The sequence below is a fragment of the Bactrocera oleae genome, chromosome 5 (assembly GCF_042242935.1).
Source record: "Bactrocera oleae isolate idBacOlea1 chromosome 5, idBacOlea1, whole genome shotgun sequence".
NCBI classification, from domain to species: domain Eukaryota; kingdom Metazoa; phylum Arthropoda; class Insecta; order Diptera; family Tephritidae; genus Bactrocera; species Bactrocera oleae.
The window spans coordinates 4,692,760-4,719,347 of NC_091539.1; the positions used below are offsets into that span (position 1 = coordinate 4,692,760).

Here is a 26,588-nt window from a genome sequence, read left to right on the forward strand (position 1 = left end):
TGTGGGTTGCCTAAAATGTATGCATGTCAGCGTATTTTGCTAATTTGCCTACCAAATAGGCATGTTAGAAATTTTGCTACACTTATTTTTCATTTAACTGTCAATTGCTAGCGAAAACAATAGATAGCGAATGTGAAATACCGACACAAAAACCGATTGGGGTGAAACTAAAAGCAAAAGTTAATGGAATGAAAAAATGTGACAGCATTCGCGCTTGAGAATGAACATTAATATATGAAAATTTTTCGAATTCCAAAAAAAAATATTTGAAAATAACTGTGAGAGACTATTTATTTTTCAAATAGCGCTCATTATATTAAAAAATGTTATAATAACACAAAAAAATAATAATTGAAATAAAACAATAAATAAAAAATCAAAATTGAAATAAAAAATAATTAAAAAATAAAAAATGAAAAAAAAAACAATAAAATTAAAGTCAAAAAAAAATTATAAATCATAACTAAAAATATATAGTAACAAAACCAAATAAATTAAAAAAAAAATATTAAATAAAAGTTAAAAAAAAAAAAATTAAATTAAAATATATAGCGAAAAAAAAAACAAATAAAATTGAAATAGAAATACAAAAACAAAAACAAATAAAAATAATAAATTTTTCACATAAATAAAAAAAAATTATAATAATTAAAAATTAAACAAAAAAAAATTATAATAATTAAAAATGAAACATAAATAAAATAAATGGAAGTAAAAGTCAAAAACAAAATTAAATAAAAGAGAAATAAAAATAGATAGCGTATTTTAAAAAATTTGTTGTTGTTTAATGTTTTTTCCTTTTTCTCATTTATATATTTTCAGTTTATAGAACGAACACTAAAATATGAAAGTATCTAACCTTGCAAAAATAATATACACATACATATAGTAAATGTGGGAGGATATTTACTTTACAAATAGCAATATATAAACCAAATTTTTGTTGTAAAAGAAAGCAAAATTTAAAAAATACATAAATAGAAACAAAAAAAATTTAAATAGAAGTTTAAAAAATTAATATATTATAAAAATATTCTATTAATTTCTTTTTGTTTAATTTTTTTCTTTTTCATATAATATATGTATGTATATACATATGTATGTACATACATAAATTTTTCTTAATTTATAGAATGAACAAAAAAATTTTGAAAATTTTAATTTTGCAAAAATAATATATGTATATAAAATTAAATATTGGAGAATATTTACTTTAAAAAGCAATATATAAACTGAAAAAAATTTAAGTAAAAAAAATTAAAATGGAAATAAAATAAACAAAAAATTAAAATGAAAAGGGAAAGGTAAATAAAAAATATTTGTATTATTTTTTGTTTTATATAGAATATATATTTTCTCCCTATTTACACACAACTATACTAATATAAAAGAACAACATTTAATAAAAAAAAAAATACAAGTTAAAAATAAGAAAAAAATAAAAAATAAAAAACTGACCTAGTTAGTGTTAACTAACTAAAAAAAAAAAAAAATTAAAAAGAAAAAAATTAAAATAGAAATAAAAAAATTAAAATAGAAAAAGTTAAAATTAAGAAGAAGAAATATCAATATACAAGTATAGCGCGTTTGATTTTTTGTCGTTTAAACTTTTTTCTTTTAATATATATATATATATTTTTTTGTTTGATATACATTACATACATTTTGTTTGATATACAGTTTAACCCATTCTTAGTAAAATTGCGACATTTTATTTTGTATTGTTTCCTTAATTCTAGCACGTTTCGCTTATCTATCAATTCTTATCTATTTTACATGAACGCAATTTTATCCTCATACTTAAATTTTCTAAAGTATTATACATATGTTTATTATATTATTCATATTTGTGTACATTAAATACAAAATATAGAGTATAGAATTTACATTTCAAAATATAGTGTACGTATTTATTCGAAATTCAACACAATTTGAAAGGAATTAATTCAATTCTGTGCCTTTAACCTTTCTGATCCCTAACCTTTTCAACAAAGTTCGAGTTGTCGAAACAAAAGTTACCATGTCTGAACACAGACACATGAAGAAAAGTGAACTAAGCAGTTGGTCGATGTCAGCGCGATATTTATTTGATTTTTTATCATATTGAAACTAAAAACTATTATTTTGCGAATAAAATTTAATTTTTATCATCTTTAAACTGAAAACTATTAATTTGCGAAAAAATTTAAACATCACCAAAAAATTAGGATACCAATGTATCTATAAAATAATTTTTTTTTAAATTAAAATAATTCAGAACGTTATCTGTGAAATTCTTATTTATTTTAATTCGTTTAATTAAGCATAATTATTAAAATTTAAAAAAATATTGCTTATTATTAGCGGCTTTCACCTCTTAAAGACTGCCAAAGGCGCTACCAGATGTTCGGGTGTTAGCCTCAGTAACACTAGTAGAAATCACACTTCTCTAAAATACACAATTCCGTACACAAATAAAAAATCACTTAAGGTTTTATAATAAATTTAAAGTTAGGCAATATTTAAACAACAATAAAAATTAAAAAAAAAAATTCAATTAAAAAAAATAGAATTAAAAAAAGAAAATTGAATAAAAAAATAATAATATTTTTAGTCAACATTTTAAGTCAACATTTTTATCGATAACATGATTTATGGCCTCTTGTGGAAACCTTTGCGGTCACCATATGCATATGGAACGTGCTGATAATAATATTCTATTTTAATAAATTGCCACTGAATATCGAAATGGTGAAAAATTAACTTATGCTATCAAACTTACGCGAAGAGTCATCATTTACGTAACCAATTATCAGTAACTGAACAAACTAATCTTATCAAAACAAAAAGCAAACGCAGATTGTAATGCATAATGTATGATAAGCTTCTAAAATTTATCTACAACGCGTGATAATTTATAGCTAAAACATGCTGTTATAAAACAGTAAATTTAAAATAACAAAAATATGAATCATTTGGTCGCTTCACTTTCTAAACGAGATCGTTAAAAACATTTGTTAATTGCGCTAACCCAAAAGCGCTAAATAAATGGTTGCAATTCCTTTAAATTATACATTAAAATTAAATATAATAGAGACAAATTAGTGGACATTAATTTCTACTATAGTAGAGTGGTTAGAAACCACTACAAATATTTCGCACTTAATTAGTTTTAGACGCTCTAAGGTCTGCATATTTTCTTTTTGATTTTCATTTTTTTTTTGTTTTTTAATACCTAATGGCTTAGGTGAAAACTACAAGTACAACTCAAGAGAGATAGTTGGAGTAATAAAGCGAGAGACAGTATATTAATGAAGTTCACTTTACTAACCGTTGCTTCTTTGGATTTCTGTCGAATGCTTGACTTTCCATCGATCACAATATTAGCATTTTCGAATTCAACATCGCAGGGTGATGGTGGGCACATAGAGAAATCATCATAATCCGAGTCTGTTGAAGTTTCCAATGAGAGATCACCAAGTAGCACGAAACCAGATTCATTTGGCTGCCGAAGAAAAAGAGAGAAATTCAAACAAAAGCGATTAGTATGCAAATATATATGTAAGTAAGAAAAAGTACTGCAATAAAAAGAAAATATTGCTGCAAAGGCACAATTTTTATTAAGTATGTATGTATGTGATTGCTTACAAAGCAAACAGCGTCAATTTAGTTGAGGTTATATGCGCCTATGTGTAATCATTTATCAAGGTCGTGTCGTTGACATTATTTATATTCATACATACATACAAACAAACATATTTTCTAAAGCGCAAGCCTTTGTACGCTTGATCAAGCAACGTTTGCCACAAATTGACACTTGCCTTTGTTGGCGGCGATTCACAGCTGACACAAAACATGACAGCTGGCCAGTTATTGATATAACAAATGCGAAAATACTAATGTGCGAAAAAAAGCAAAGAAATACTACAAAAACGTTGACTTGCATTTTGAAATGAAGCTATATAAAAATATTCATATAAAACTTAATTTGGTCGGTCAGTTTGCATGACAGCTATATGCTATAGTGGCACGATCTGACAATATATTCGGAGGAAGAGCATGGTCTTGGACAATATTTTATGCCAAATTTCGTAAAGATCTGTTGTCAAATTTCCATATAAGAACCTGATTCTGGTCTATAGCTTCTTTGGAAGAAAAGAAGGCATGCAAACTTTCAGACCGATATCTCAAAAACTGAGGGACTAGATTGTGTATATTAAAAGCGACGGTTAGAGAGACAGACTGCCATGGCTAAATCGACTACGCTCGTCACACTGATCATTTATATATAATAAAATACAATTAAAGGGTTTCTGAGGTTTCCTTTTGGATGTTACCAACTTTGTGTTAAACTTTTTTGTGCATACCCTGTTCGGGGTATAAAAGTAAATTACTAAAAGCATGCAATATATATTGCCTATGACAAAGGCGCACAATTGGTACAGCGGCTGGGCACTTTTGCAAATATTTTGCAAGCATATACATCTACGTATGTATGCACATATATGTTCACATAACACTTGCTATATATTTACAGACTTGATATCGTTTTTGCACACGCCACTGACGCGAAACTGTTAAATTGCATTAAAATTGTCAGAAGTGCCGCTTAGCGCGACGGCGGCCTGCTTGAGTTTGGTGCCCTTCTATGCCAACCAGCGCTGATCAGTGATCTTGCGCTTGAGACTCGAGATCAAAACGCCAATCTGACATATGGACAGAGCAACCTTGCATTGTTTGCAAGTCTTCTTTCCCATTTGAATTTTTATAAAAGTAGTAAAGTTAACCCATAACTAAGTGCATTACAGGCAGTCAAGTTGGCCGTCACTCAGCTATTTCAATGTGTTATAATTATATTTATGCGAAAAGATAACAAAAAACAATGTTTGTCGAGTCAAGCTCGGTTAACGCTTCAAGTATAGCAGCCGTTGACTGACTTGAGGCGCTCTAACAAAGGCAGTGATCACTGTTCGGGCAGACGCATGTTTTAGTGTGTACTAGAAGTTTGAACGGGTTTATACCACATACATTAATATATTTATATTTTTAGAGGCGTATGTAAGCACACAAGCGTGTGGTTAGCTACAATCGCAAGTTTAACGATCTCTGTTATTTAGATGATCATTAGGCCGATCTTGGCTTGGGAATGCCATCGTATAATCTGGGCGACAAAATGGGAACATAAAAAAGAATAACAAAAAAGTATAATAAAAAATAAAAGCAATGCGCTTTAATTGCCTGTGACACAAAAGAAATGCGCGGTTGAAGCCCAAGAAAAATAAATGTAGGAAGATATAATAAAAATAAAAGGGGAAAAAAGTGCTGCGAGCAAGAATCAAAGCGTAAGCAAGGTCAATATATAAATTAAGCTTAAGTCGGCTTTGTCTGGTTTAAGCATGAATTTTAGCTCCATAACCAATTGGCGTTGTATGCTATAAACAACAAAGTATTTATGCTGGAATTATGCAAATTTCGAAAAAAAATTTAAATGCAATAACACTACAATTGGCTGCGCAACGAATTTCGTGCGAATTCATGTAAGGTAGCAACTTTTAATATTTTTTTTTCGCTTAATATTCTTTTTTATAATTTTTTTTTTGTTTGGTAAGTACTACTTTAATTTGATTTTAAAAATGCACAACTAATTTAATTTCAAGCGCTAATTTATTATAAGTGTAAACAATACACAACGATTTAAGTATAAAAAGACTCATTAAGGCATACTGTATGTGGTAGATATATCGATTTTCGATAACAATGGCAAACAGAGTGCAATTGCAAACAAAAAAAAAATATTAAAAAAAAAAAAATTTAATGCAAAAAAATTAAAAAGTTAAAGAAAATTATTTTTTAAAAAAGTTAAAAAAAATATTTTTTTTTCTGAATTTTAAAAATTTTTGCGCTTGCATATTTCGTGTTTTACCATTTTGGCTATATTTGTAAATGGAAAGCTTATTTTAACAAAATTTCAACATAAATCAACACTCTTTGTCTTATTTATATTTAATTACTTGTAATTATAGTCTTTAGTAGTTTTGGTTAGAAATATTTAACTCTTTCCTTTTTATCGCTTTTCATTCCAGCTTAATTTTTTTAATTGTCACTCCAATTTTTAAATTACAAAATAATTTTATCAATTTTTTTAATCTGATTTAGTTTTCTAATTTTTAATTTTATTTTATAATTTGAAATTAAATTTTTTCTAAATTGGAATTAAAAACTAAAAATTTAATTTAATTTAAAAAATTAAATGTTTAAAATAAAATTAAAAATTTAATTTAATTTAAAAAATTTGCAACTAAGAAATTTAAAAAATTAAATTTTTAATTTCAATTTTACGGTTACAAATAAAATTTTCTCAAAATTGGAATTAAAAATTTTATTTATATTAAAAAAAATTAAAATTGAAAATGTTATTTTGTGTAAAAATTTAAAATTCTATATTTTAAATTTCAATTTTACAGATACAAATTAAATTTTCATAAAATTGGAATTGAAATTTAAATTTTTTATTAAAACTTGAAATTTTAATTTTTTTTATTAAAAAGTTTAAAATTTAATTTTTTGATTAAAAATTATTATTCAATTATTTAATTTTAATCCAAAATTGTTGGATCGAAGGTAGTTTAAACGTAGTAGAAACTACAATTTTCTAAAAACAATAGTACACCCTCACATATATGATAATTATGTTTTCAACTTCTTTCAGTATTTTACTCTTCTCATTGCAAACCTTTATGAACACTGTAATCAGCGCTACTGACAACTAACAATTGCCGTTAGCTGTCATTTTCTGTTTTTTTGACAATACCTAGTAATTATGTTGTAAAATCAATTACGTACATACATTAATTACTAAGCTCATCCGAACCACTAGTATTTATAAATGTATGTAAAGCAACCCATGTGGCTAAGAGCACCCACAAAACCACTGCCTCAGTAAGATAAAATATCATAAAAGAAGAGTATTGCTACTAAGTAGCGAAAAATAAGAGTTTGCAATTAAGAAATTACCTACTTAGCAGAGTTACACGTGTAAGCTAGTACCGACATGCCTACCATATACTAGAAATGCATGCATACTAAGCAGCGAGGGAAATAGATAGTTAACCAACAAACTTCATAAATTTTATCTTGCTGCGCTACAAAATAACTGTTAAAGCGCACGAGATACAAGATAGTATTTGAAAATGTGCATTGGAGCTGCAAGAGTTATGTATTGTAGTTGAGGCAGTAGGCAAGCTTTGAATGCATACACATACCTTATATACTTCTATCAGGGTGTGTTAGGCAACTGCTAGTTATAACTGCAACCAAAAAGCTAGTTATAAAATATAAAAAAGGCTAAAAAAAAATAATAATCCTCTTTAAATTTGAGCTCCTAATATTAATATTAGGAAGTGCCTGTAACTAACTTTTTATTTTCCATTTTAGTCACATGATAAACAATTTTTTTTTTTTTAAATTTGTGTAGCTGGACAATTTGAGCATTAGAAACTGAATTAAAAAATTATATTCTGTCATCAAATTGAACGTCCTATAAAAGAAGTCTGATACACTCTACAAAAAACTCTGCTAAATTTTGAACCAATCTGAAGATTTCAAATGTATGAAATTATGATTTTTATAATACCCTGATCAGGTTATATTAAATTGGCCACAAATTGTGTAACACTCCGAAGGAAACGTCGAAAACTTTATAAAATATTTACATATACTTGTATGTATAAATTACCAGCACGACGAGCTAAGTCGAGCCATAACCGTCTGTATATACGCGAACTAGTCTCTCAGTTTTGGAGATATCAATCTGAAATTTTGCACAAATCCTTTTCTCCCCAAGCAGCTGCTCATTTGTCGGAACCGCTGGTAACGGACTATTATAGCACATAGCTACCATACAAACTGAACGATTGGAATCCAGTGCTTGTATTGAAAACTTTTTCATTTGGGCATATGTCTTCACCAAATTTGGCTAGAATTATTGTTCAAGGTAGTGGTACAATCTTCGAATTAATTGTGCAGATCGGGCCGCTATAGCATATAGCTGACTAAGTTCTTGTGTGGAAACTTTTTTATTTGGGAAAGGTATTATATGTACTTGGTTTCGCTGCAACTGAAGTTAACGTTTTTTCTTGCTTTTTTTTAAGTTGCCTAAAAATGACACATCCTAATATGAGTGTTTGCATATTGACTGCTTGTATGCACCCGCGCTTCACGGTCGTTATAAAGATTTCTCGGTAGCGCAAATTTTCAGTTTACATTTTTTCTAACTTACTTCATTTAGGTGATTTTGAGACTGTATATACTTACAAACACATACATATACATACATATGTTACACGACTTTTGCCAGTACTGGATTTTCTAATTGAGTTTTTTGCACTGTTTGTTGCTATATATACGTTTTTTTACCGTGTTTTATTGAAAGCGAACGAGGCGCATTTGGAAAAACCTGTTAACTGTTGAAAGCCATACAAATACAATGGCAATCAATTTACAACATATTGCATTTTGTCTGTGACAAATGAAATAGTGGCAGCAAAATTGCATAAAAGCTTAAAATATTTAGCTTTTAAACACTCATGTATGAAGATACGCAATATTTTTATTATTTGGATTATAAAATGTGTCTGCGTATACAAAAAATCCAAACAAATCCGAAATTCAGTAAACATTTAAGTAATTCAAACATTATTACAAAACACCGTTTTATCGATTTTGCTTTTAATCGAATTTTATACATTGTGTACACTTTCAATTTCTGGTCTTTGAACCTTTAGCTACAGTACTTTATTCGGTAGCAATATATAATATATGTATATATCAAGCACTGCAACCTTACCGCTATACCGTTATAGCAATATTGCGCGTTGCGAGTGCAAAACAGCTTGACGCGTTATGTGAGAAGAATATTTATGCATGCACAAGCCGTAAAGCAACGTGCAACGCTGCAAAGAATTCAAGAAAATATGATGATAGCACATTGCAACAAGCAATATGAAAAGAGAAGCAAGCTGAAAAATGAAAACAGTGGTAACATATTTTACAGTTTTCCAACGATCCAATTGAGATAGCGAAGTGCTTGTGCTGAGTACTTTTTATCGAGTATAGAGTTGTTATGGCAAGTATGTGTTTTGAATATGCAGACTCTAAGGTAGCGTAGAATGCGAGTGCATTGTGCCGCAACTCAGCAGCTGAGGCAAGGAAACTTTATTGTAGATAAATTTTTTACCGAAAATTTATAGGCGAAACGCGCGCCAACGACTTTACGATGCTACGGAGGTAAAGGAAAATAAATGTTCCGCGTGGCGAAAAATAGCAATTTTGGGAATTAAAAACATTTTTGGAAATTTAAGATATTTGTGGAAATTCGAGTTGAAATGTTGAGGAAACGTTTAAAATTACTTAGGCTGTACTAAATTTAATTGAAACAAAAATATTTGTGTTGCGTGCGAAAAGTGCATGTGCCGTTAATTAAATTTACTTATGCGTAGTATCTTCCGTATATATCAATAATTTTATTTAGTATTTGAACATAACTTAAATAATTGCTTCCGCAAAAAATGTATAGCAAGTAGACATATATTTTTTAGGCGGTTGTTTAAAATGTGTGTTACAACTTGAAATGGATGTAAGTATGTATATATATAACAGTTCCGGTTTACATTCGTACATACTGTTTTTTGAGTAATGTTCAGACTCACACACTTAAATATATAAAAAATACAAATTTGTTTTGAAAAAGTAAAAAAAAAAACAGTCGAAATTGGCGTACGCAAGTGGTAATTCGGTTTAATTAATTGCATATTTGTGCGTCAGTATCTACAGTGATGCGTTAAACTAAATTAATATTAAAAATTCTGCGATTTTAATTTCAAAACAAGAATAAACGTTAACTTCCGCTGCATGGAAGCTAGAATTCGCATATTAGGGTATAAAATAATCTTTATCGGTTAGTTTTTAAGGCAGCTATATGCTATAGTGGTTCAATATCGGCGATTTTGATAAATGAGCAGCTTCTTGGGGAGAAAAGGCCGTGTGCACAGTTTCAAATCGATATCTTATAAACAGCGGGAGTAGTTCGCGTATATACAGACGGATGGCTCAATTGACTCAGTTGTCACGCTGATCATTTACATATATACTTGTATACATACTTAACCTCTTCAAAGTATAAAATTATAATAAAATACATTTCAAACCAAAATATTCTTTTAGGAAAGTTATTATTGCCGCTTTTTTAACATGTTGCCAAGCTTATGTTTAAAGTGAAATCGATAACAAATGGTTTTCAGTTAAAATAATCGTATGAAAGCAATGACTTTTAGCAGTAAAAAACAAACTAGAAATTGTCTTACTTTTAATCTATTATGTAGCAAAATGCTTTAAATTCATTAAAAAAGAAAGTCATTAACATATTTTTGAGGTCAAGCTAGATTGGTAGTCTAAGTTTAAATAAGTTGCGACTAAATTATTAAAATTAAAAAAGGCATTTAAAAATCATTAGTCTAAGCACCTTTATAGTACTCACAAAACAACCAAAAAAGAGGTAATAAAAATACAGAAAAAACGTAAAAAACCAACTAAAAAAATATATAACGAATAAAAGAAAAAAAAGAAAAAAAAAACAAGTAAAAAATAATAATTATTAGAGGTTTACAAAAGAAAATTTCCAAGAAACATTTCGGTAGGTCACAACTTTCGATTGCCTGTAATTAGCGAAAAGAAATGTTGTATGTATGTATATAAACAAAACAAAAATTAGTAAACCTCAAGTCGCGTGCTTTCTATTCATAATGTATGTATGTAGATAAGTAAAGTGTAGCCGAAACGTGTGTTGGGCTCATTAGCGGAACAGCTGGCATCGTTTTCAATTGACACGTGCCGTAAAGATCTAAAAGCATGATTTGCTTAATATATTTACAGAAATTCAATAGTACTTACATACATACGTATGTAGTAGCAAATAAAGAACTAAACAAATAATTAAAGATGTACAAATTACTACAAAAGTATTTAATTTAATTTGTTTTATATTATATTACTTTTTTGTTATTATGTTGTAATAATTTTTTTTAATCTTTTATAAATTTTTATTTTGTTTTTTTAATCACATATTTTTTTAAATTATATTTTAATTTTTTTAATTAATTTTATTTCTATCCTAAAATTTTTATTTAATGTTATTATTTTTATTTGTTTTTTTATTTTAAGAACTTTAAGTATGCAAAAATTATTACAAAACTCTTTTTTAAATTTATTTGATAGTTCTTATTTAAATTTAAATTTTTTCTTATTTTATTTGTTATAAATTTTTTCTCTAATTGTATTGTATAATTTATTTTATTGAATGTAATAACTTTTTTATTTTATTATTTTGCATTTATTTTAATGTTTTTATAAATAATTTTTTTTAATTAAATTTTTTTTTATTAAAGAAATATGCACAAATTACTACAAAAGTTGATTTTTTATTTTATATTTAGTTTAATTTTTTAATTTTCAGTCTAATTTTATTTATTTATTTTTTAATTTTTTTTTTATAATTTTTTAATTTTTGTTTTAATGTTTTCATTTGAATTTATATAATTTAATTTTTTCATTTTATTTGATTTAATTTTATGTTTTTTTTTTTAATATTTACAGCCTTCAAAAAAACTTTCTGCATATTTATTACAAATACAAGCATCAAATATGCAAGTAATGAATGTCAGTAATCGATATACAGTCACTGATCGACAAAGCAAATGATGACAACAACGGAAGCGTTATTATTGAACGATTTCCTAATGAACTTTCCCTTTGTAAACAGTAATAAATAACAAATTTCATTGATACGCAAATAAAACAAAAAAAAGGTATATAAGTATTTATGTACGTATGTGCGTACGTATTTATGCATATAAAACCAAATGTGTTTTTGCAATGATGATTGACAGTTATGCGGCAAGTTATCGACACCGAAGAAGCAGCTGTGGCTGCAGATTGTAAATGGGAAGTGAAACGTAAGATAAAACTGGTGTGAATGCACTTTTAATGCAAATAGATAAACAATGCAACATTGAGACTACCTAGCGACAAGTTAGACAGTAGACAGATGAGATGCCAATAATTCCATCATACTATATGGCAAATGATGCTGCTGACAGTTCGACATGCGTTGATGAGATTATAATTTTTACAAAAGACAGCATAAAGGCTATGAGATTTATACATACATATATTTAGGTACATACAAAGGGCTATGTGCAGCGTAAGACCGGAACTCAGTCACTTGAGCTGTGAATGAACGCTTGAATTAGCGCAAGAAGCATATGAAACGCCAGAAAAGCTGCATAGAAGCAACCGAGAAGATGGCAGTAAAATTAAAAATAGCAACAGCGAATGGGTGGCGAACGGGCATATAGATATATAATGTATACATATGTATGTAAAGGATTTGCAGCAGAGTGGAAACGTAGGCACAGTGTGTGGGTTTGATACAAGTATCGGCAGTAGACGCTGATAAAAAACTAACTGAATTTCATAAAATTTTGCAAGCATACATATGCTAGGAACAGAACCAATTGAATACATAAGAATTGTTCAACAAAAAGGTGGAATATATATGCAAAACAAACACTTTTTATGGGCATGTAAAGGAGAAAAGCACTAAAAACTCCAACAGCAATATTTTTTGAAACATCAAGGCTGTTTAAAAAATGCAAAGCCGTATATGCGAACAAAGAAAGCTAGACCTTATGCAAATTTAATGTTGGCTGAATAATTCTTTCATTACTTATGGCGTTCAATTGAGTCATCGATACGTTTATTTGCATTATTAATTTTCGTGTTGAATGAAATGAGAAACAATAGCGGCGAATTAAAATATGTGCATACATAATATGATACGGGGTGACACGTGTGGAGAAAAAATTAAAGGTTAAACTATAAAGTAAATAAAAGTAAAGTGAAAATTTAAAAATAATATAACAAATAAAAAATATACAATATAATAAAAAAAATTTATAAATAAGAACAAAAAAAAACAATAATAAAAAAGTTTAAAAATCGAATAATAAAAGAAATAAAACAAATATATAAGAAAATATTAAAAAATAAAAACAAAGAAAAAATTATTAAATAATAAGAAGAATAATAAATAATAAAAGAATAATAATAAAGAATAAAAGAAATAAATAAAAACTTTATAAGAAAATAAAAATCAATAAAGAGCAGTATAAAAGTAAAATTAAAAATTATCTGGAAACAATAAATAAATAATAATAATATTTAAGATTTAAATTAAAAATTATAACGGCGTATAAAAAGTAAGGGGTGTCAGATGAAAATATTAAAATAATAGTGAAAAAAATTAAAATATAAAGTAATAAAAAATGTAATTAGAATACTGTATATAAAAAATAACAAAAAAGTGCGTAAAAATTAAGATTATTTAAAATTAATTAAAATTCCCATTAAATATGGTAAGGGGTGTCAGATGTGGAGTGAAATAAAAAAAAAATAAAATAATAGTAAAAAAAATTAAAATATAAAGTAAAATATATGTAATTAGAGTACTGTATATTAAAAATAAAAAATAATAAAAAAAACGTAAAAATTAAGATTATTTTAAAAAATTAAAAAAAAGAGATAAAATATGTTAGATAAACAAAAGTAAAAAAAAATATATATTATAAAAATATGACAGCAAAACTAATAAAAGACACATTAAAAAAACAAAAGAAAACAAACATAAAAAAATATATAGATAAAAAATAATATAAAAGCAATATTAAAAAAACCCATAAAAACAGAAGAAGAAAATTAATGAATTAAACCAAAAATAATAATAATAAATTAAACAAAAAATAATAATAATAAATTACACAAAAAAAATGCATTAATTAAACAAAAAAAAGATTAAACAAATAAAATATATTTATGTATAAAAATAAATTACTGGACTATTGTAAAAAACAAATAAGTAAAAAAAATTAAATGACATTAAAAAAAAATAAATTTAAAAAATTTTTTAATAAAAAAAGTAAAAATTATTTTAAAAAAATTATCTGCAAACGTTATGAAACTAATTAAAGAATTCCGCTTGAAACTATTAACATAAAAAATAAGTCAACAAAAATATTTAATATAAGTTCAAAATTCCACAGAGTGTTGCACATATTTAACCCACTCATTCATATATTTACTATTCCTCCCACATAACAAAAAATAAAAGTAAATGAAAATCAAATAAAACACATAATCCAGCAACAACTACGATGAGGTTATATAATTGCCTTCGGTTATTGCTATAATTTAATAAAACTCAATTGAATATTGTTTATTGCAGCAGAGAGACAGGCGGTGACAACAAAATTGCAGCGAACAAACAGAAAAAGTGAAACATACATACATACCTATAATATATTAAGTCATCATTAATGAGATTAAAGGCATCAGCTACATATTACAAATACATGTAAAATAATGCACGGCAAAAAACTTAATTTGCGCGATATTACACTCGGCAGCAATGAGTTGCGGCCGGTGACGAAATGGCAGGCAGAATTTTACATTAATTATTATATTAAAGTTGTACGTGACACATCTGCAATTCACCTTAATTTGATTGTAATTCAAATGAAATTCAAGCAAAGTTCGTACATTTGCATTTCGGGCGACAATGAGTCACTTGAGGACTAATATAAGTACATAGTTGTAGATTAGCGCTTGAAATGTCGAAATAAGAAAGGGTAATTGAAAACGATAGATAAAAATATTAAATACGACGTAAATGTGGTGAGAATAATTAACCGTTATGAAATATAGACACGTTGAATTCAAGGAAACTAAATTTACTACACAGTATGTATTGTGTAAGACTACTGGATTATAGTTACCGATGTTTTTTCAATATGCAATAACAAAATTTTACCACAGCGCTAGAAAATAGAGTTTATGTTTTTGAGAAGCATTGTTTAAGGAGCTTTATACAATTGTGACTTTCATTGAATTATTATTTTTTGTTTTGCATATATATATCGAATATACATACATATATTTAAAAATATACTCTTAAATATTGAAGTTGATCTGAGAAATAGCTTCGAAGCTATGAACGTGTTTGTAAGAATTTTTTAACTTAGTGTAAACGGCGCACAAAACTTTAACGATTTTTTCTAGAAATGCTCAGAATTGGCGAGCAAAATTGTTTGTTCGCCTTCAAAATTTTCACACGACTTTCTTAAACATATTTGTTGGTAATGATGAGGGAATATGATTTTTGACAGTAATTTCGATTTCTAAGCCACAGTAAGATTTTTTCACAGAAATCGATTTTTTTTGGAAAGCCGCCATTTATTTCTAAAATCTTTGCCTAGTCCTACCATCAGTACCTAGGTATATACATCTACAGTAATGTTTTTTTTTTGTTTTTTGGAGTTCAAATAATTTTAAGCAGAAAAATATTCCTCCCTGTCAGAACCCAGATCATATTGACACGAGTGAATTTGGACACTATACAGACTTGAATAATTTATAACGAAGAAATTCTATCTTCTTTTGTGCCCTACCTTTTTAGATTTATTTACTTATTTTATTTTAATTTTTTATCGCAAACAAATTCTTCCCTTCAAGAATCTTATCTTTTACTCATCTAATTAACTTATTTTCTAAAAATAGCATTGTACATAAAATATGTAAGTAACTGTATATATTTGTTTACATTAAACTTTATCACTTGTGTCAATATAATCAGAGCGGAGTGGCGATATGAGTCAGCTGATTATATGTTAGAAGAGACTTCTCGCTTGTCACTACGTTTGGTTACGTTATATTACGTTTATATACTATATGAATACATAAATGTATGTATTTAATTAAAATTTAATTTTAAAAAAATAATTAAAAAAACAAAAAAAATTTAAAAACATAAATAAATAAAAAATATTAAAAACAAATAAAATAAATTAAAAAATTCAAATTAAATATATTATTGGTATATCATTAAAAATAAAATTAATTAAAAATATTACAAAAAAATGTATAAAAATTCATTAACAAATACAAACTCAATTAACAAATAAAAAATTAATTTAAAAACAAAACATTAATTCAAAAAGAAGAAATTGATAAAAAGATAATTTGAAAAAAAATTAAATAAAAACTTTATAGAAAAAAATTTAAATAAATAGATACGAAAAAATTACAGAAAAACATACACAAAAAACACAGTAAAAATATTAAAAAAAAAGGAAAAAATAACTAAAAACTTTTTAATTAAAAAAGAAACTAAAAATTTTTTAAAATTATAGTAAAAAATAATTAAAAATATATATAAAAACACTATTTAAAAAAATTAATTAAATAAAAAACTGCTAACTAAAACTTTACCAAAATATAAAATTAAATTAATAAAAAACTAAAGAAAATATTTATTTAAAGAAATTAAAAGATAAAAAAAATTATTTAAGTAAAGGATAAAAAAATATTAAACGAAAATTTTCAATCAAAAACAATCTAAGAAAAATATGAAAATATATATAAAAAAAATTAATAAAATAAATTAAATTAAAAAAAAATTTATAATCATTTTTTTAAATAAAAAAATAAATATATAAAATAACAAAAAAAAAAGATACAAAGAAAAACAAATGAATAAAAAATAGATTGAAGAATAATAGCAAGGATACCAATAAACTAATTGCAAATAATAAAGTAAATAAGTAAACAAGTAAACAAACTGATATATGAATACATTTTTATCAGAATATATACATGCATATAATTGCCTTCAAAGAATTCCATTAGAAGCTTTACTTTCTTAGATTTCCCCAATTAGCTGCTCAAAAACCCACCCAAGCCCAGAAATTGCTTGCTTACTCAGGCAGTTACAAAAGTATAAACATTTAATCATTCACTCAGTCATTTAATAATTTAAATCGCAAAAAATTGCTTTCATTTATGTATTTAGTTGGTTGCCATAAAAGATGCCAGCAAATATGCCGTCATACTCTGTACAAGTGTAAGTAAAGTATATTGCAGCATTCAACTAGAGGCAGACGCGACTACAGTGGCGTTTCCTCACTGCGCCGCTCTTCTCGCACACTTTTGCCACATTTAAAATGCAGGAATTTTTTAAACATTTCCATGGCACGTTTACAATTTTTTTGTTATTGCTATTTTTCGCTGCGTTGTAAACTACAAATAAGTAAACAAATTAGGCAGCTATACAAATAAGCCGACGTACATATGGTGTTTTTTCCATAATAATGAGAAAATTGCATGGGTGTGGAGATTTTTATTTTGCTTTCAACTGGCATTTTCTACGATTTTGTTATGTGTACGCTTTTAGATAATTTTCTTTTCTTTTTTTTTTAATGCTGAAAGCCTTCCTCTTCCTGTTTTTTCTTTTATTTGTGCAACAAAATTGTAGAATAATTTGTTTTGTAAACAAAAGCATATATAATATATACCTTAATGTATATGTAACATAGTATATGTATAAAAAGTATTTTGATAAAAAAATGTCTCACAAAAAATATACAAATAACTTGCAAATTGCTTTTGACGCTTTGTTTTAGTTATCAGCGTGAAATTTGGGCCACAGAAAAATTTTACACACATTTTACATTAAAAATAAATATTTTTTGTTTAGAAGTAAAAAAAAAGAATTGCAAAAAATTTGTTTTTGGAAAACTAAATTTGAATAAAACAAGAAAAAGCGTTCCCTACGGCTGTGCCGAAGCTTTAATACTTCAGCACAGCTGCATTTCTTATAGCTTTTAGGAAGATCTCTAATTTGATTTTGTTCGTTTGCAAGGCAACTATATATATGCTATAGTGGTGCGATCTAAACAAAACAACAACTGTTACAAATTTCGTGGTAAACTTAATATACTATTTTTAGCGTGTAATGGAGAAGAACTGTATGAAATGTAACGGTGATCGATGATAGCTGTGGATTAAAATCGATTATTGCTTAGAATCGATTATTGGATTTAGAAATTTTATGTGGTTGAAAAAAATGATTTGCTAATGTTCATAAAAAAGTATTAAAATATTATCAAATTGATAGTAAATGAAAGAAAAATAAATACATTTATAAAGCAAAAACCACAATACCGCTACAAAAACTTTTGAAAAAACACTAGTATCTAGATAAGTATTGCTGTATGACTAGAGATATGTTTTCAGCCTCTACTACTGATAAAAAATATAGTAAAACATTTTCAACTCCATTTTATGTGCTTTCCCGTAGTCGTGCTTACAATGGCTAAGGCTTTATCTGAAATTCCACATAAATATATTATTAAAGACAGCGTTAAGACCCAATTTACACATAGCACTTCTCTACACAAACATACTAAAAGAGTGCTGTGTTGCAATCGTTCAGGGTGATAACAACGTAGCAGTAGGGTAAATGCTTTTACTGCAGCATGTAAATTACTACAAACTATATTTCTTTTTTTAGAGTAGAAACGTTGAAATGAGAAATGACAAGCATGAAGCGCATATGGAAAAATAAAGAAATATTTAAACTTATCAGCAGAAAAAGGAACATATATTAAAAGGCATTATAGAAACGAAGATTAATATTACAATAACAAACCGTTGATAGGAAAAGAGTGTGACAAACATAAAGATAAAAAAAAATGATATGGTATATAGATAAATTAGGTGAAGACTTGTTGTTAGGGTCGTTATCTAGATCCGGTTTAAGATATTTGGACAGTATTTAATAAAACACTAGCTGGATGGGTGAATAATATGCCACGCACTTATAACTGCTTTTCATTCGCTCGAAACTATAATTCTCGACTGGTTTATCAAAAGAAATTTGATGATATTAAAAGCTAACTGCGGCTTTTGAAAGCAAACAGCAACACGAAAAATGGCTTCCATGGAAAGGTCACATGCTATTTTGGTTAAAAATACATAACCTGGGATAATGGCTGCATTATACTATAAACAATATACAGCAAAATAACGAGCTTATTACCTTCATTACCTACAAAAGGTTTAAGACTGTAGAGAGCAGAAATTTAGATCTAAAGTAGATGCTTTAAAATAAAGAAATGGAGCAATAAACTTTAAAAAACGATTCACCATAAAAAATATAGGCAAAATTGCTCTTCGCAGACAGCCAGTGAAAAAAAAAACGAAAAGAAAGCATAAAATATAGAGTTAGTGCCGTTAAGTTCAAAATAAAAATAAACAGAGTATGTAAAGAACAGCAAATCATGTGAAATTCCATAACGATTTTAATGGCGTTCAAAGAATTGTTGGCAGCAGACAGATACAGATCGACATACAAACAATAAAAGCAAAAAATAATACAAATGATGAGCGGTGCTTGAAAGACAAAAAGGGAAGCAAAAAGCTAAGAATTTGCAAACAATTGTGGCAAAAGTAAAAAACGGGACAAATAAGAAAAATAAATAAATGAATAAAAATAAAGCAAAAAAAAAAAAAGCAGAGAAGTATCGAAGAGCTGAATATAACAGAAGAAGTGAAATAAAATTTAAAAAAAAACGTCAAAAACATGTGCAAAAAATATTTTTTTCGCAGTAAAAAAGGTAAAATATGCCCAAACATAAAAAATGTGATGGGAACGGAAAAAATTGGAGTATAAAAAAAATATAATAAAAACGAGTAGAAGTTAGTTTATACCAAAATATGCGTGAATTTTTTGCAATTTGCTTTGAAGACCGGCATTATAAACAGCAGAAGCGGAAAGTCAGCAAATCAAGCAGGAATGCAGCCGAGAACAGAGAACAAAAATACATAAATATACTGAGAAGAACCTTTGGCTGTTGCAAGTGAGCGTCAAGCACCGAGTCAAGCCGGTTTTTAAGTGTATATTGAGTGCGCACAAAAGGCTATTGGACGGACATACAATCCACAGAAAATATACAAAGGTGAGAAGAGAGAAATTGAAAAGTAGAGAATACAGACGGAGGGGAGGTTATTCATAAAAGAGCGGGAGAAAATGGAAAAATATAAAAAAGAAAGAGGAAAAATATGAATAATCAAGAAAAGAAAGGTGGGAAAATACGAAAAAGGGTCAATAAAAAGAAAAAAGAAAAAAGGAAAAATTTAAACAACAGAAAAATAAAAAAATATAAAAATTGCAATAATAAAAAAAAAGTTGAGAAATTAAAAAAGGGGAATAAATATTTAACACAATAAATGAAAAAGAAAACTAAAAATAAAGAGAATGACACTAATTAAAGGAAGGATTTTTATCTAAACAAAGATTGTAAATTGCTGCTACAACAGCAACAACAACTATTAAAGCAGAAAATACAAAAAATAAATGCTTAAATTACTAACTAAATATTATAACTGTGAAAAAAAAGTGCAAGCAATTGCAAGTGAAAAGAAGCTCATAAAAACCTATAAAAATATTACGAAAAATTACGAAAAATGCAAGAAAGAACATAAAATCAAAGCACACTCAATAAACCAGCAGCTGTTGTCGCCACTAGAGAACCCCACAAGCGCAAATCGGACCTGACGCAGTTACAAAAAAATATGTTTTTCGCAAAACGGGCTTCTTACGTGCGGACCATGCGGTCTGCTGCTTACGTCTTTATTTATAGGCAACACATATATACGTAAGCTTTTTATAGCATTCAAAGCGCAAGTAAAATGAGACGCAACGAAAGGGTTGAATTTCAAGTGTCAGCCGGCAAATTACGGAGGCAAGCAAATAGGCAAAAGTTACTGACAGCGCGCGCCAGAGGCGCAGTGATTATGACAAAAGGGCTCGCAAAAATCTTTTTTACACAATAAAAAAGCAACTAGAGCGCTTGAAACTCTTAGTTAGCTACAACTAATGACTTTTATAGACGCGACACAACTTGTATGGCTGAAATGAATGGCGGCAGCAGCAATTAAATGAAAAATTAAGAACAATAAAGTTGAGCGTTAAGCCAGAGTCAAGCTGACTGCCGCCATAGTAACAAATTAGTAAATCCAATAAGACAATTATTGCAGATGAAACGCAGAGTTGCAAGTAAAAGTTGTTGCCAACAACAAAGTGTGAAGCGCAACAACCGGTAGATTGTTTGTTAAAGAATGTGTAAAAGTATTTGAAGTTAGAGGTGCGGTGCAAGGGTTATGCGTATGAAATAAAAAAAAATGCCTGAAGCCTGAGAAAAAGTGAAGAAAGCACGAAAAAGCGCTAAACTGTTAAAATTGTGTATAAAACAAGTTTTGGTAGAGAAATGAAAGGCAATATTAAATTAAATAACGGCTACAGCGGCTGTTGGTCAGTCGGTTTTTAGTGCTGACCACGCCACTGCGTTTAAGGTTTCACAGCCATTTACTCATTATACACCGAACAAACGGGTTGGAACTAGTTAGTCCCACACTTTTTCAGATATCGATCTGAAATTTTGTACACGTTCTTTACTCCACAAGAAGCTGCTCATATATCGGAACCGCTGCTATCAGACCACTTTAGCATATAGTTGCCATACAAAATGACCGATGCAAATCAATTTCTTGTATGAAAACTTTTTTATTTAACAAGATATTTTCACCAAATTTGGCAAAGATTATTATACAAGGCAGCGTTAAAATCTGCGAACAAATTGTTTAGATCAGACGATTATAGCATATAGCTGCCATACAAACCGATCGATAAAAATCAAGATAGAGATCTTGTTACACCCTTTTATGCTATAAGAAATGCGCCTGTAAAGTGTATTAAAGCCTCGGTGCAGTCGAAGTTAGCGTTTTCTCTCGTTTTTATTGTTTTTATGAATGTACAGTGATTCTTTGGATTTAATAACACTTACTTGTTTATTATGCATAGTTTACTCGTACACCTAAAACATTTAACTTTTGTCAAAAGTTGTAGAATCAAAAAAAAAAAAAATTAATAAAGTAAATAAATGTTATAAATTAACAGCGAGCGTAGAAAAAGATACAAGTTGGCTTTAAAAAGTAAAAAAAAATATTAACCAAGACCCCTAGCCCCAAACAGTAATCAAGTTGAAGCACAGCTAACTCGTTTCTTGTGAAAACAAAAATGACAGCACCGCACAAAAGCGCCGTGAACATCACGCAGGGGGAGTATATGCATGTGCATAGAAAAATGAGCCAACAAAATCGCATTCTGAACGGGTTTTATGCTGGAAGCAGCAGACGCAATAGCAGCAACAATTCAGTGTCGTAAATAGAGTTGCCAGCTGTGGCAAACATGCTACATTGGTAGTAAAAATGCGCTCACCGCAAGTTAGCTACAATAACGAAGCATGTGCAAGAAGTTTTGAGTTTTTGCTTTTAATTTAATTACACTGAAGTAGGAGCAAAAAAAAAAATATATATATATATATATGTATGGTACGTATCAGCAACAAACTAAACTAAACCCTTTAGCGGTAGCATGTTGAACCAGCAAATACACAAAACATACATAAATTATATGACAGCAACAGCAGCGAACAGTTGCCGAGCAGAGCTACACCTTGAAAGCGAAAAACTCGTTCGACATTTTATTTTACACGAACTTTGAACAAATTAAGTTGAACTCGAAAAACTCGAAACTCCCCAAAGAACTTAAAAACGCAAACAAATATATACATACATATGTTTATACATAAAAAAAATAATATATAAAAAAAAAATATTTATTAACAAAAATTTATAAAAAAAAAAAACAATATCTAAAAAAATTTATATATATTAAAAAAATTAAAAATAAAAAAAAAGAGTTTAAAAAAAAATTAATTAAGTGAAGCGACTTTAAAGAAGAAGGCAAGCGAATTGTCGAAGCAGGAGAGGAAGGGAAATATGACGGTAAGAAGAAGAATATATGTGAATCAACTATTTTAAGAGCATACAAAAACATGCAATCTCTTGCGACAGCATTTAATAAATGTCTTGACCTTCAACGGTGGCAGGAAGTTGAGTTAAAGGGTTTCATATGTAAGTTTATTAAGTTTATTAATCAGTGGAAATGAAGACGCTCGATCAGTCTGCGCGCGTAGCTTTATACTCTTATATTAAACTTATTAAAAGCATGTAAAATATACTGTAATTATATGTATTACTTTTGGATCATAATGATCTGACCTCACGGTCTGCGGGTTACTTATTGAGAAGCTTAGGAAGTCTTGCAATTATGGATATAGGATCGCAATGAGATCGGTAGTAAAGTAGAAACCATTTCATAAACTAATATAATATAATAATAAAAAACTTACATAATTAAAAATAAATATCTTAAAAGCGATTGGATAACGAAAAACAGTAAATATGTACAACGAAGTAATAGTCATCTTATATTCTTTGCTTTATATTGCCGATAGAATTCAATAAAAGAAAATATAATATCTCGATGTCTCCATAAAGTAATAAAAATGCTGGCTGTTCTACAAGTAATTCCTTATGATTATCGCAGTATATTTTATTTATACCAGTTGTTTGTTCGATTCGCCACTCGAAAAAGTTTGAATAAACAGAAAAGGAAGTGTTTGATGATCAGATCTTGATAATCTAGTGATGTTTACTTGTAAAAGCTTTAATAATGAAAGAAAATTTATCACATCTTGTTAATCTCGTGCTGCCCTTTCAGAAGGTTAAGAATAATGAATAAAAACTTGATACGATGTCGATAATGCAGTGCGGGGTTGTTAAAAATTAATATTATAGCATCTGATGACCAACTAAGCACCATAAAATAAGTATCAAATTAATAGTACATATGACTCAGCCAATAAAGCTATAAAGAATAATTTAGTCATCATTTCGCTGATAGGCGCTTGATTTCACCGGAACAAAGGTGTCGAACTAATGTCAAATAACAAAAAAAAGGTACCTAATGCTTACCATAACTGAATTTGCTCGTCATTCATGTGACGAAAATATTTTTCGGACATTTTTTTTGGGCAATCGAAAATACACGAGAAGTGCTTTGTGCCGATAGAGAAATTCAATAGAGATATGCATATACTATAAATTTATCAAAATTTTAAGTAAAAAATTCAAAAGTTGGCAGTTATTAAGTACACTAAATTCGGCACACAAGGCCACGTACAAAAATAATATATAGTATGATATATACGAAAAGCACAATAAGCCGCCAGGAATTTGCCACAAACATTGCTTTGTTTGCTGTGCGCTTTTGCTAAATTTACGAAACTGATAAGCGCAACTCGTTGGAAATTATATGAATAAGCGCTGATAAGCAATGACACACACTCAATTGCACAAAAATATAATATTTATAGTAATTATAATAAAATGCACTGAAAAACTGGAGTTGGTAATGGCAGAAATATTTTTTGTGTTGCAACATTTTAAGGAAGTTAAATTAGTAGGTGTTTTACACGCTGAACAGGGTATATTAAATTTGCCACCGAGTTTGCAACACCCAGAAGGAAACGTCGGAAAACCTATAAGTCTAACTGCGTCCACTGGAGCGGTGCGCTGAGTCGATTTAGCCATGACTGTTCATCGGCCCGTCTGTCAACTAACCCGTCAGTTGTTGAGTTATCGTTCTCAAATTTTGCACACGTTCTTTTCTCTCCAAGGAGCTGTTTATTTGTCAAAATCGCCGATGACGTACCACTACAGCATATAGCTGCCATACAAACTGAACAATCAAAAGCAAGTGCTTATATAGAAAATTTTTTTATTTAACAAGATATCTTCACGAAATTTTGCATAGATTATTTTCGAAGGCAACGCTACAATCTCCACACAAATTTTTCAGATCGGATTACTATAGCATATAGCTGCCATACAAACTGTACGATCGAAATCAAGCTAAACACATTTTTATACCGTTTAATGCTATAAAAAAAAGTACACTTGTGAAGGGTACTATGACTTCGTTGCAGCCGAAGTTCATGCTTCTTCTTGTTGTGTACTTAAGATTATCCACAAGTACTTATATCAATGCTGATTACCCACTTGATTGGTTACTCATGGCACGTAAGCAAACAAGTAAATATTTATGTGTGTATGTATGTATGTATCTAGTAGGTAAATATGCGCTGCTCGCTGGAAAAAGTCTAGTCGAAACAGGAAGAAACACTTGATTTGGGTATATATTTCTTTCCTACCAAAACACATTGCGTTTCTTTGTCTCGCACACACGCACATAGAAATATTCCGTCTGACAAATAAAGCATATAAGGAAATAATAAAGGAACATACATACATACATATGCTGAAAACCGCGTGAGCAAACAGCAAAACACGCATACCCCGATATATAGTATTTATTTACCTTAGGTATCTGTACGAATATGCATTGAACGCTGAGCATTTTCCTTCCGTTCAAGGTAAACAACATAAATAATGCTTAATAATAACTGCGTCCCCTGGAGCGGTAGTGTGTTTAAAAAATGCTGTTCAAGCAGACGCACACATACATACAAGCCATGTTGCACAAGTGTAAGTACAACAATATAAATAATATAACAAAATCAGCTCTGACAAGCTGAGGTCTCTAGCAAAAGTAGTCAATGCGCGGTATTTTCGCTGCATTCGTGTGCAAATAATGCAAAGCAACTTATTGAAAAGCAAAGATAGCGGCATATGCCAGTTAACCCTTAGGTAGTGTACCAAATAATAAACACTTTTCAGCAGAAAAAACCAGATGACTCACAAATGACACTTGAAAAGCAACAAATAACTGGCGAGTAAATAAAAGGTAAACAAATTTTGAACGAGTGTGGTTTACTCAGAAGCTACAGAATATCGAATTATAATATAAATTATTAAATTAGCAATCATATTTAGATCACTCATTATATAAAGAAGAGAACTGGTGATCCTATAATGCATGATATTGTAGCGTTCAAATAATTTAATTAATATTAAGTATATAAGAGTCTCCTAGTCTAATTAAAAAACCTGCTGAAAAAAAAAAAAAAAACCAAAGAAAAACTTAGAATCATAAATACTGAAGTTCAGTAAGATATAAAGAATGCTTTCTAGGTAAATTTTTTAACAATCGAGAATAAAAATTATGCCACGATCGCAAGTGAAAATTAAAAGCAATGTTTTTTTATTGTATTGATTGCGATATATTTATTCATGGCATGAGACATGGCGTCGGTTGCAACACAGGAAATCGAAAAAGAAATTAGTATTTATGTTGATAAGATACTTAAATATGTACGTATATAAATAGAATAAAAATGGTTGGTGCTTATGAAAGTTAAAGAAACGTTTTATCAGGATGTTGACGTTCGATAACTGCTGACGGCTGAATGGTCATAGATTTGCCACAGGGTGGTCACACATTTACGCAGGTGAGGAGCAAAAATTTCCGACGATCAACTCACGAACATGCATATAGAAGATCAGTAAGATTTTTTTTTTACAATCGATAATAAAAATTGAGCTACAGTCAAAAGTAAGAAGCAAGAGACCTAAGAATTGCGAATGTACCGATAACAAGAATCACAAATAAGAAGCAAAATATTGTGCAAAGATCGACAAATATTACAAATTTTGGACGACCGATTGAAGATGGATTAAAAAAAAAAATAATACAAAATCGATTTTGTAAAATAAAATAAAAAATTAATTAAAATATCAAATATTCAATGAATTTACACATTCAGAATGACTTTTTCACGACAGCTCAGCTAAAAATA

General features: G+C 28.4%; 1 protein-coding gene across 5 annotated transcripts in view; it reads right to left on the minus strand.

The window, feature by feature from the left end:
* The window catches only part of LOC106619283 (protein phosphatase 1-binding protein bifocal), an 82,544-nt gene that overhangs the window by 8,385 nt on the left and 47,571 nt on the right, over positions 1-26,588 (minus strand). For all 5 annotated transcript variants that reach the window (XM_036359627.2, XM_036359630.2, XM_036359631.2 and 2 more), the window contains one exon: positions 3,311-3,484. In XM_036359627.2, coding sequence (XP_036215520.2) covers positions 3,311-3,484 — 174 coding nt within the window. The remainder of the gene's footprint in view (positions 1-3,310; positions 3,485-26,588) is intronic.